We start from the raw sequence: 13,525 nt of genomic DNA, 5'->3' as shown, positions 1-13,525 counted from the left end.
TGTTTACTTTGCAAGGTCAGGAAGAAGCCTTAGCTCCTGGAAAGCCAATATGGCAATTAAATTAGAGTCACCAGCATTTGCCAGAGGTAATGTATGAAAAAGGGCTTTGTAAACTGTACAAAAACAGACCTGATCCCTGACTGGTTATCCCTACTGCCCCCAATTAGGGGGACATAATTGCCTGCCCCTGGTGGAGGCCACAGGGGAGGGCCTGGCTAGCTAAGAGGGGCACCTGGTCTGGTCTTTGTGGGGGGCTCTCTGTGAACCTTAGAACCTGAGGCCAAGCTGGAGTCTTCATTTTGCACTGGGGCAAATGTCATGGTCTCCGTGAGCCTGTGTGACTGGACTGTGTTTCTGGCTCTGTTCCTATGGGGATGAATGCATGTGTGCATCCATATGTGTGCGCATTGGTGTCTGTTTGTGTGTGTCTATTTGTGTGTGTGTTGGGTCATGGCAAATGGGCAAAGACTCATGGAAGGAGGTAGAAAAGAAACAGACTTTTCTATCTTGATTTTAGGCACCTATAGTTTCTCAGCACAGGACACAAAGGTACCAACAAGGCCTGACTGAGGGAATTTGCAGGTGAAGAAGAAAATCAGGCACAGGAATGATGTCTCCAAAGTCATTCCTGTAACTAAGGAAACAGTAGAACACCAATGACAGGACAACCTCACTTCCAAAGGGCACTTAGGAGAGAGACTGGGACTCCTGAGTGGCTGATTTTCACACTTGACTATTTCTTCCCAGGTGCCCTAGAATCCCACTGACATTGGCACCTGAGGACAAGGCCTAGCTGCCCTCAAACAAATGCTTTCACAGTGATGTATCCCTGACTACTCCTTTGAGTCACAGGAGTCTCATTTTGAAAAGGACATAATTCAATGTCATCCCCTATGAGATGCTTGTGAATTAGATATTTGTGAATAACACAAAACTCATAGATGGACATTATTATCAACACTGTTTTGGTGAAAAATTTGACTTCAATCTTTTTTCATTTTTTCTTTTATTTATTTATTTATTTATTTATTTATTTATTTAAACACCTTGATTATATACATGATTGTGTTTGGGTTTCAGTCATAAAAGGAACACCACCCATCACCAGTGCAACATTCCCATCACCCAAGTCCCAAATCTCCCTCCTCCCCACCCAACCCCCGCCTGTACCCTAAACAGGCTCTACATTTCCCTCATACATTCTCAATATTAGGACAGTTCAAAATGTAGTTATTTCTCTAACTAAACTCATCACTCTTTGTGGTGAGCTTCCTAAGGTGAGCTGGAACTTCCAGCTCTTTTCTCTTTTGTGTCTGAAATTTATTATTGCAAGAATGTCTTTCATTTTTCTTAAAACCCATAGATGAGTGAGACCATTCTGCGTTTTTCTCTCTCTCTCTGACTTATTTCACTCAGCATAATAGATTCTGTGTACATCCATGTATAGGAAAATTTCATGACTTCATCCCTCCTGACAGCTGCATAATATTCCATTGTGTATATGTACTACAGTTTCTTTAGCCATTCGTCTGTTGAAGGGCATCTTGGTAGTTTCCAGAGTCTTGCTATGGTAAATAGTGCTGCAATGAATATAGGTGTAAGGAAGGGATTTTTGTATTGTATTTTTGTGTTCTTAGGGTATATTCCTAGGAGTGGTATAGCTGGATCGTATGGGAGCTCGATTTCCAGTTTTTGGAGGAATCTCCATACTATTATTGTTATTGGCCAGTTAAATGCCACATGATTAGGGGCCATCCAGAAACATGGGACTTCAGGCTCAAAAATATGAGCAATAGATTTTTGTTTTGTTTTATTTGGGATCATGCCTGATGGTGGCCAGGGGTTTCCCTGGCTCTGTGCTCAGAAATTACTCCTGGCAAGCTCGAGGGACCATATGGGATGCTGGAGATCGAACTCAAGTCAGCCGTGTGCAAGGCAAACACCCGTTCTACCTGCTGTATGTATATCTCTGGCCCCAATATTTTCTTTCTTAAATCAAAGCATGTCTGATTTTTCCAGATTCCTAAGGTTTTGTGTAAGGGGCCTGGATTACATACTGATTACATAGGATCTCTCTAGTTAGAACATACTTATCCCTCATATATCTGGAAAACTGTCTACAAACATCTCAAAAGTCATCATAAAGGAAGGAAGAAAGGATTTAGTTTATCTTGCTATCAGAAGATAGATATGTTCTACAGAGCTGCCATATGACCTTTTCTTTACCACCAGTTTTTTTTTTGGTATAGGAGTAAAGAGAAATAAAATTACCTGGAAACATCAGTCTCCCCAAAGTCCTTCATCTTTAGAACTCTGGGAAAAACTCAGTTCATAGAGATACCTGAGCAACCTAAAAGGGTCCATAGAATTTTTGGTAAAAGGGCATAGGCTTCCAGGATGCTTCTTCTCAACTGTTGGAATCAGGCACAAATTTACCTTCTAATTCCACAAACTGATTTGCCAGAACCCTGGCAGACTCCCATCCCCATTCAGGGGGAGTTTGGATAGGTCCTAAATTAAATTGAAATTTTGGTTTTGTTTTAAGAAAATCTTTTTAGAAAGAGATCTTACATACACTGCAGCTTTTCCCATTTAGAAAGAAAAATAAACACTCCTCCTTGGAACTGGCAGTCCAAGCAAAAGAATCCCAGCTGCTTAGGACCGAAGAATGTCAGAGAAACTACCAGACAGCATCAATGCTGATGAGGGCAATCCTGGGAGAATGTGGTAAGAGAGCCAACTAGGAGAAACATTGTCCAGGAGTCCAGGGTTGGTTCTAAGTGAGCTCGAAAACTCACAATCCTCGCAAAAACAAAGCCAAGAGATCCGACTTAGCAGTATGGGGCAGAGATGAGCTTCAATTGGTCTCTATCTCTTAGAAGCTGGGTGATTTAGAGAGTCACTCAACTTCTCTGGCCCTCTGTCCTCACCTCAATGAAGATTGTGCTACACAGTAGATAGAAAAATTCAATGAGCTAAAACATCTTACATATAAAAGGTTCTCCACTAAGATGTCTGAGTGAGTAGCTTGTTCAGGGGTCACTCCTGGCAGGCTTTGGGGACCATGCTCAAGTGCAGGGAAAGGAATGTAGGTTAACTGTGTGCAAAGTAAATGCCTTACCTGCCATACTATCCCATACTATCACTACTGCCCCCAAATCAGCTTTTTTTGATGGAATTCTTAACATCTCCAGTCTACTAACAAGAGAGGGAAATCATAGGAATCAGTATTTAAAAAAAAAAAAAGTAAAACAAAGAAAAAACATGACAGAAAGCAAAAGAAAAGAAAAAGGAAAGAAAAATAGGGACTTAGGAGAAAAGCAAGTTAGAGTTTGAATCTATGCCATGGCCCAAGTCACTGGCCCTTGCTGAGCCCGGAGTCCCTGCTCAGAGGAAACTGGAGCTGAAATAAGATGACATAAATCAGGAAAATATCTGACAAGCAAAAGACCTTATTGTATATAAATTTTTCCTTTAAACCTCTATACATGGGAGGAGGCATGAGTAGCCTTCTCTGATGGATTTATACCCTGATCCCTGATCCACAGATACAGACACACTGAGCCTTCCTTCCTTCCTTCCTTCCTTCCTTCCTTCCTTCCTTCCTTCCTTCCTTCCTTCCTTCCTTCCTTCCTTCCTTCCTTCCTTCCTTCCTTCCTTCCTTCCTTCCTTCCCTTTTCTTTTTATTGTGAGTGGTGCTTGTGTGTGTTGCTCAGGGCTGACACTTGACTCTACACTCAGGTATCACTTCTGGAAGGGCTAGGGGGACCATATGGAGTGTAGGAGATAAATCCGTAGGCAGCCTGCAAAGCAAATGCCTTACCCGCTTTCTTGACTATGGCTCCAACCCAATGAAATCCTGAGTTTTAAAGCTTCTAGGCTTTAGTATTTAGATGAGAATAATCATAGAACATTTCATATTTATTCTGCGATGTTTCTATAGGGTGGGAACAAATATCCACTTAATCAAAAAACCCACTTCCTTAGCTTTTCTGCTGGGACCAACTGATATTTGAGTGAGATATTTGCACATCTCGTGACTTGGAGCTGATTATTCTTGGGGGAGGATAAGAATGTTGATGACTAGGGAGGTTGCTTGCCATGCTTTCTTTTCCTGGGGGACAGCGAGCAGCTCTGTGATGCACCCCACATTCACCTTGCACTTTACATGGGGATTTCAATGGCTGGTTTAGAGGCCCCAGACACCTGGCATTGCCACCCAGGGTTTTGGGTTGGCACAGCTGGAAGCTAAAGGTTTCTCTAGAGGCTGCACAGAGGAAGGCCTCAGGTATCTAGAACAAATGATCCAAATAGTTGCTTCCTAAAGCCTAACAGGGTGGAGGCTACACCTTTATAACTAGCAACTCAGGCAGTTTTGTTCTAAAGAACAGCAAATATTCTTAAGAGGTTAGGTACTCTGCCTAAGATTGCCTAACTAGGACAAAATTTCAGAAGGGTTCACTTTATGCTTTCAGTTACACCAAGACCTTTCCCTAGCCTGCAGCTTTTCTTAGTCTCACACTCATTAAACTAATCAGAACATAAGAAACGCCATGACATTATGCACTACTGTTTTATTGGGTGGAGGGGTTTGGAGGCTACATCCTATTGATACTCAAGGGTTATTCCCAGCAATGCTTGAAGTGATGCAGATCAAAACAGAGGTTCCTGCATACAAAGCCTCTGCTGAAAGCCACTGAACCATTTTCTTGGGCTCAGGCATTACAATCTGTTAGTTCTGAAACCTAAAGGTTTACTGGAGAACAAGCACTTTATTTTTTTACTTTACCTGTATTGTCCAAATGAGAACAACATGGTTACTTTTATAATTGACAAAGTAGAACAAAGAGACATCCTATTAAATTAATATTGCATTCTTCATACAAAAACTATTGAATAAAACTTTCTATGTATTAAGCCCACAATCCAGCAAGGCCCTTTTTTCTTTGCTGGTAAGTGTTGGGTACATGTGGGGTTACAGACTCACAGAAGACCCCTTGATTTGGGGCTTCAGGGGAAAAAAGGTGCAGGTAAACTCCAGCCCTGGGGAAAGACTAGCTGATTCTCTCAGGACCCAACAGGCCCAGAGTAGCAAGACCACTAAGGACTGAGACACCTCATTTAGGTTTAGGAGAAAAGTTTAAGTAGCTTTTAGAGTCATCTGTTCAGAGCAGAACATCTGAGGCTCAGAGAAAGACCCAAAAGTGTCTGCTGCAGGTTCCTTGGAGAGCAGAAGTACAGAGGAGCAGCACAGAGCAGAAGCAGTAGAACAAGGCACTCCCCAATCCGGCACCAATTTCCCCTCCGGACTGAACTAATGCCAACAACTTGCTGCCCGACATGCAACAAAGTGATGGCTCTTGTTCAGTTAATTAGCACAGGGGAAGATGAAGGACTTTAATCTCCTGCTTTCTCTTTTACCTGCAAGGCTTATTTTCTTGGAATTGAACAAAGAAGTGTGTGTGTGTGTGTGTGTGTGTGTGTGTGTGTGTGTGTGTGTGTGTGTGTGTGTGTGTGTGTGTGTGTTCAAGTAATCCTAAGGCTGCTAATGTGGAGATCTTTGTCAGCACCAGATGGTACTCCGGAAGTCAAACAGGGAGTGATGTGCAGTGGTGGGCTTGGAACCCAGTTCCTTCCTCCCCAATCTGTGCAGAAACCTGGATAATTAAAGGGTATAGAACAGGGTTTCAGAAAGTGTTTTCATTCATGACCCCTTTCTGTTAGAGATATTTTTACATAACTCTGGGTTTTAAATATGTGTTTAAATATTTAAATATTTTTATGTATCAAACACTAACTGATAGCAAGTCATGTGGAAATTTCTTTTTGCTGTTTTGGGTATGGGAGGGGTTGATGTTTGAGAGTTAGGCCACAAATGGTCTCAAAGCTTACTCCTGGCTCTGTACTCAGGGGCAATGCTTTGAGGTGCTCATATGATATTGGGGATTGAACCTGAGCTGACAGGATGCAAGGCTGGTTGGTGCCTAAACCTCTGGAATGGAAATTAATTTCTACATTTCTAAAATAAAATTTTAAGGATGTATACAAGTCCACAAGGGACTATGCCCCACAGTTTAAGCACTTGGGGTGTAGGGGCTGGGGTTTTGACTCATGCTTTGAGAGAGACCCTCCCCAACACCAATTCAATGAACAGACCAAACAGAAAGATACAGGGTGTAGGGGACAGTGATCTTGAACAACAGAAAACCACCTTTTTCATAGGTGCACAGCTTCCTGGGACTGCTGAAACAGGCCCTGAGGTCCTGACCACAGTGAGAAGCATCAAACTTCCTCATTCTGGAGAGGTGCTACCTGGGAAAGGAAGTAAAAACAGCACTTTCCTTTGTCACTAGGGGTTGGGTGATGTCTCACTTTGATACCTAAAGGTATGGAAGGTCTTGCCTCTGTTTTGATTCTCCTGAGCATTTCCAGCTTGGTCTAAGTTAAGTGGCAGCCTCCTACTGCCCAATTTGGACTCTCTGGTAGGTGTCACTTCTGTGCAATAAGGCTGGTCCCCCTCTGCCAGGCTCAGGCTTCCTTGAACCTGGGAGGTCCCCTCCAGAATACAGACAGCAAAGAGGGGTCCTTTCAGACACCCCAATACTGACTTAACCTCCTGCATCATGTTGGGCTGTGACTCTTTCTGAGAGGAAACAACCCTTGTGAAGCCACAACAGATTCCCCCGCCCCCCGGGACCCCTCAATGTACCTAGAGACTCCTCAAATATGTTTGCTTGAGAAATCAACTTGGAAACGCCACAGGATTCCCTAGATCCCACAAGATGAAGCTGAATAAAAGATAAATTGCAGGACCTTCATAACCTCTCTGATGGACTTCTGAACATGCATCGCCTCTTCAGAATCTGGCCAGAAATTTAGTGAAATGAGAGCAATAACAAAATATTTAACTATAAAAGCCACACACAACTAAAGGTGTCATTTTGGGGGGTAATAATCTTAATTATCCTCCCCTCTTTTAAGAATCAGGAAATATACAGGTCTGGGATATGGCTCAAGTGGTACAGCCCATGAGTGCACATGCCTTGCATATGAATCCACATGCCTTGCACATGTAAAGCATGCAAGGCATGTACATGGGTTCTCTTTATCTTAAGACTTTTTTTATTGATTGAGATTCTGTGTTTTACAATGCTATTAATAATGGTTACATGGGCCCGGAGAGATAGCACAGCGACATTTGCCTTGCAAACAGCTGATCCAGGACCAAAGGTGGTTGGTTCGAATCCCGGTGTCCCATATGGTCCCCCGTGCCTGCCAGGAGCTATTTTTGAGCAGACAGCCAGAAGTGACCCCTGAGCACGGCCGGGTGTGGCCCAAAAACCAAAAAAAAAAAAAAAGAATAATACTCATGCATATGATTTCAACACCACATTCACCACCAATGTACCTATCTCTCGGTCCTAAAGACCCCAACACCCTCTCTCAAATCTCCCCATCCTCCACATACACTGTCCTGGCATTCGTGGGCCATGGGACAGGAGTAAAGCTGGTCATTTTCCTTTTTCAAGAGCAACAACCAGAGCAATCAAGAACAGGGGATCTCTAGAGTCCTTTCAAGCTCTCTTGTTAAGGATTCCCTCCTTGCAGAGAAGTAGAGTCAGGCACAGAGAGGGTGAGTGTCTTGGCCAGATCCCACAGCAGTGGCCCAGGGCTTAAAAGCCTGAGTCTAAAGGAATCTGTTACTCAGTAGTTCTTTCATTCTGTCACCCCTTCTTCATAGAGTCACAGCAGAGTTCGGGGATCTGCCTGTTTTGCGCAGAGCCCTCTCCCTGCAGTCAGCTGGACCACAGGGCAAAAGTAAAGAACTTTTGGAGCCAGCACTGAGCTGGGGCAAGACCCTCGTTAGACTCAGGTTTTCAGGGTCAATGGAGGAAGCTCAGGACAGAGGGTAGAGGGTCCTGAGAGTGGCTGGGTGGCACCATCCCTGGCATGGGATGCACATAAGGAGCTTTGGTATCTTGTTGCAACTTCACTTTTCTTTTCCCTGTAACTCTGAAGTCTCCGTGTCCAACCTTCCCAGGCATCTAGAGGTGTCGCTGTGCGTGCATCAGTGCATCTCAATGGTGTGGATAAGGAAGCCCCCCCAATCCAGCACCCCCCCCCCTGTATTCTGCATCCCCTCCATGCACTGGCCCCTCCGCCCCTGCAAGCGGCTGGAGCAGACAATCAATCAACCGGTATCAACAATCCCATGGCAACAAATAAACCAGCAGCTCGCGCAACTTAGGAAGAGAGAGGCACTTACCGTTCGCCGCGCCCCCGGGGCTGGCAGAGCCACTTCTAACTAAGAATGAATTAGGGACAAACTCGTCCTCCGAGTCGGAGTCCGCGGTGGGCGGGGCCACGGCGCTGCCTAGCAACCGCCTCCGGCTCTCATTGGCCGGCGGGGAGGGGGGCGGGGAGGGGGACGGCTCAACGGGGGTGGATGACGCGGAGGAACCATGCAGGGGAGCACCTGCGGGCCACAAAGACAAACACAAGACAGAAAAGAAAATAATGAACATCACTTTGGAGGCACACGGGACGGGGGCGAGGAGCAAAATAAAACACGTATCGACTGGGAGGAGTCCCCCCACACACTTAGGGGTGCTGTGCTGCACACGTGGAAAGTGGGGCTTATACTCCTTTTGCAGAGTTGAGGTTCAGGAAATCTGGGCCCTTCAGGTCTTATCAGCAAGATCCAGCACCCAGTCTTCGCCCCCTTGGGAGAACCCAGGAGCAGATAGATGGTAGTAGACTACTGTTACCCTGTGGGCATTCCTATTCTGAAACCATGCTTCGACCCTGAAATTCTAAACCCATAGGTTCTAGACCCACAAAAGCAAGACAGTTTGGGAGAGACTAATCCAGGCCACTCTCCACCTGGGGCACACTGTAATATCAACACATGGGTCTACATGTAAGGATTCTTACATTAGAAGGGCTCAGGGCTTACTCTTGGCTCACTGTTCAAGAGTGACTCCTAAAGACACTTGGGGAATTAATTATACATATGCAGTGCTGGGGATAAAATCCAGGCCAGCTATATGCAAGTCAAGAACCTTATCTCTATTCTCTCTCCTTGCCTCTCCCCCTCCCCATCCTGAATTTTCCACAACTTCCTCGAGAGAAAGAATGTTAGTAGTCTTATTTCATTTCCGTGTATCTTTTTAGAAAAGTATAGTGCTCTGCACACAGCAGGTATTAAATTAATACCTGTTGACTAATATACCAGATTTTAATATACTGAATTTCTCTGGTTCTAACAGTCTATAATTAAACAATTGTATAATTTGATGCTTTCAATTATTTGGGAGTTGGGGGAGGGTGTACTCCTGGCTCTAAACCCAGGAATCATTCCTGACCAGGGCTCAGGAGACCCTATGCAGCAATGGGATCAAACTTGGGTTAGCTGCTTATAAGGTGAACACCTTCCCCAATGTGCCCTCACATTTTGTCTGATCCTCAAGTTTTGAATTTTCTGACACTAACCTTTCTGGGGATCTAAGATGCAGTGTGCTGCATTTTCAAGTCTCTAGCATGCCCGAGTCTAACAGAAGCCCACAGCTTTGGGATCCTCCCTCTCTAGAGGTGCATGGATGAGCATCTGGGGCCAGATAGTTTAACCTTTGATATGTTTACATGTGCAATACATGGCGGACAGGAGGGGTACAGGCACAGACAGACACAAGTGCACAGCACGAGACGACCATCTGCTCACCAGCAGTGGGGAGGAAGTTTCTGTCCTTTTTTTCCCACTTGTACATTAAAAAGGAGTGGAGCAGAATCAAACCCTTTCAGCTTTGTATAGCTATGACTCCACAGGAAATGCTAGAAGTTTCTTATACCCTCAGCAGAACTACCACTTAGCAGAGCTATCAAGGAGGATTGGCAAGAGAGCTAGCTGGAAAAATGCAGATCATGTTTCTTGATTGTCCACCTGAGACAGTGTGTTCATCCCACAGCCACCAACTCCTGCAATTCTCAGACTTCTATAGGGACCCCTGACTTCAGGTGAGAAGATCTTATGGAATCACTATAGGGCTGTTTGGGTGTTTCTCTGGAAAGTCAGTGGGAGTAACTGATGCAGCAAAGACCAATGACCATGATACAGCCTTCGATGGGCTATTCCCCATTCCCCTAGTGGGAGGTGCAAAATTGTTCTTTGCCACCAGCACTATTGTGATAATTTTTTTTTGCCATAAGCTAACCTTGCCTTTAGTGTTGATACTGCACCTGCCATGCTGTATTTACAGCAAACTTTCTGCCTCCTGCTTAGGAGTGTCAGAACATGCCTTGTGCACACTGCTTTCTTGAGTCCAACAGTATCTGGGCTGCAATACAATATGGTTTCTGACAAACTCTATGATGTTGTGGAAATCATTCTCAGTTTCTCATTTCTAAATTAGGCACTTCTTCCCTTATGTATAGTTGTGAAGACTAAAGATGCACATTGGTGTTTAGAAGCATGAGTAGAACAGGGTCAATGTACCAGAGGTTTATTATGTTGAAAACCACCACATGGAGAAGTATCCCTTCCTGACCATTCATCCCTTAAATCCTATTTTTGGGGCAAGATTTTTGTGGGCTAGCACATTTTTTCTGTCTCATATTTAGTGTTTGGCCCACAAATGGGTGTTCGGGGGTCATTCCCAGAGACACTCAGGGTACTAAGGGGTGCTAGAGATTGAATGTAGGAGTTGTGATTATTTCAGGTAGAAGAGAAAAAACAATATGCTGGCACAGAGGACTTGCCTAAGCTTCTTCCTGAGTAACTCTGTCAAGCTTCATGACATGAATAGTAGCAGAACTGCAGAGACCTGAAACTGAGGATCTTCAGGCTTCTCTTCACTGCAGCATCTCTTCTCCACCCACACTCCAGGACCCACCTCAATCTTTAAGCCCATTCTGACAAACCCAACTCTTTAAGTCTTCAAACTGGATGTCTGCCCCTTCATGAGCACACAGTAACTCAAGTGTTTCTGTGAAATATAATGTACAATGATTTGTGTCCACTTTTCCTTCATCAATTCCTACTTGAATGACCTTAAGGTTGGGTCACACTTATCCATTGCTGGTGAGAATGTTGATTGGCCTAATGATTTCAGAAAACAATATGAATATTTCTCAAAAAATTAGGAGTTGAGCTTCCATATGACCCAGCAATTCCACTTTTAGGCATCTACCCCAGGGATCCAAAAACTTAATTTAGGAAAGACATCTTGCACTCCTATGTTCACTGCAGCACTATTCACAATAGTCAAAATCTGAAAACAACCCAGTTTCCAGTATTAGATAATTGTATGAAGAAACTGTGATTTCAACATGATTCCATAGGAACAATCAAATACTACTTGGCTGTAAGAGAAAAATTAAACAATAAAATTTTCTGTCACATGAATGAAGTTGGAGAGTTAGAGAAGTCATTCAAGAGAGGGACAGGCACAAAATGATCTCTCTCATATGTGGGGTATTAAGAAATAGAATAGGAAGAAAAGGCAATAGAAATGAAGAACTCTTCAAGCAGGAAGCTTGCCATTGGGGTGGAAAGGGGTGTGGTGAGGTACCCTGGGACATGGAGTGAGTAGTGCTGGAACAGTTAATAGATGAAACTCTATTAATAAGTTTCTAAATCATGGTGCCCAGAATAAAATTTAAAATAATAAATAAAAGCTAGGGTCATAGAACCATCTATGAGGGTGCAAGAAAGTACTAAAAATATAGATTTGGTTTTTTTGGTTGTCTGTTGTTTTTCCTATTAGGTTTTGGGGCATGTACAGAGATGCTGTGCACTGAGGAATTATTCTTGGCTAGTTTGAAATACATAGCACCAAATAGGTGCTTTTTATTCAATCCCAATCTACTATGTGCAAGGCAAACACCCTATCTACTATACTTTATCTCATTCTTTTCAAGTACCAATTTTGCTTAAATTGTGAAAATATACCTGTACCCAAATTAGATGTCACAAAGCATTGTTCCATTAATCCAGCATCTGCTAAACTGGCAGTGTGAGCTTTGGGACCAGATTGCCTACATTTGAATTCCAGCATTGCTAACTCACTGAAATTACCCTTTGTGCCTTAATTTTCTGACCTGTATACAACAATTTAAAAATAAGTTAAAAAGAATGCCTACTTCTAGGGTTGCTCAGAAAATGAGAGGAGAAACATGTCTCAAAGTGTAGTAGCCAGAAAGTACCTAAATAACAGCTGTGTTTGTATGTCTGCATGTGTGAGAGGAGGCCTCAGACTTGCTTTTTCTGAGTGTTTAAAATAGGAGCAGTGAAGGGTCACAAAAAAGTCTGGCCAGCACTGATTCTATAAGGCACTTTTTTTTCTTGCCACACCCTACAGTAGTTAGGACTTATTTGACAACATGCAAGGCAAGCACCATATTTGGTATCCCATATGGCCTCTAAGCACATCAAGAGTAATAACTGAGTCCAGAGCTAGCAGTAACCTCTGAGCATCATTAGTTATGCCCCCCAAACAAAACAAAACCCATTATTTACTGGGATTTAACAATAGGATTTAACAATAGGCAATAATTAATTTTTATTTGCTTATATAGCTTCTATAAAAATAATGCAATGCTTCTATAGCGACCACATATCATTTTTTATACTTTTCTATTTTCTATTTAAATTTTTAGTAGAAAATAAACTATTGCAGTGGCAATATGAGGTATCTGGTAGGTATTAAGACACATATTGATGTTTAAGAGAAGCATAATTTTATACAATGATTTTGGCAACACAGTTTGGTAGATACAATTTTATGTGCACTTTGTTTTCTTATGATTTCCTCCTTCTCTGTTGTTGTGATGTATGGAGACTGTACTCTTGGTTTCTGAGTTCATTTGGTAGTAAGGTGTTGGGGATTACACTCAATAAGGATGAAGTAGAGTATGGTACCAGCAATGGAACTTGGGGCTTCCACATGCAAGGCAGGCCTCTATTCCTAAGCTATGCCCACTGGCATATACTCACTTAATGTGGAAACCTTTTATTAAAAATGTTTGAGTTATACTCATGGGTATCCAGGGTTTACTCCTGACTTATTCAGGAACATAAGGGGTGCTGGAGATTGAACCAAAGCTAGGGATGTGCAAGGCAAACACCCTACCTGTTGTACTGTCACTCTCGCCCCTAATTTGAAAACTTTTGAGCTGACAGTAGGAATTTACCTGAGAATAGAATCAGAATCATGGCTTTTCAAAAGATATTCTTACACAGCCATCTATCAGATCATTTGTAAAGCACCAAGTAAAACATTCAAAAGTGTTAAAAAGAAAAACATCCTTAATGTTAAAAAGTAAGTGCCTAATTATGCAAATTAAGGTGCATCAGTACCAAGCTAATTAGCAGATGCTGTAAGTCTCCTGAGCAAAGATGTTTATGGAGCTGGGAAGTAGGATATAAAAGCAGCATGAGACAAACCTGCATCAAAAGTGATCCAGACATTTGTTTAAACATGGTAATGCTATGTGCGTGTAATCTGTTTATACCTTTACCTCCGGGCAA

At 43.0% G+C, this 13,525-nt stretch overlaps 1 protein-coding gene across 1 annotated transcript in view; it reads right to left on the bottom strand.

Annotated features, from left to right (window-relative positions):
• TENM4 (teneurin transmembrane protein 4) overlaps positions 1–13,525 on the bottom strand; it is a 569,696-nt gene that overhangs the window by 241,368 nt on the left and 314,803 nt on the right. Inside the window, exon 6 of the mRNA XM_049780241.1 lies at positions 8,267–8,476. Coding sequence (XP_049636198.1) covers positions 8,267–8,476 — 210 coding nt within the window. The remainder of the gene's footprint in view (positions 1–8,266; positions 8,477–13,525) is intronic.

The sequence above is a fragment of the Suncus etruscus genome, chromosome 9 (genome assembly GCF_024139225.1).
Source record: "Suncus etruscus isolate mSunEtr1 chromosome 9, mSunEtr1.pri.cur, whole genome shotgun sequence".
NCBI lineage: Eukaryota > Metazoa > Chordata > Mammalia > Eulipotyphla > Soricidae > Suncus > Suncus etruscus.
This window is presented reverse-complemented; position numbering and strand designations above follow the sequence as displayed.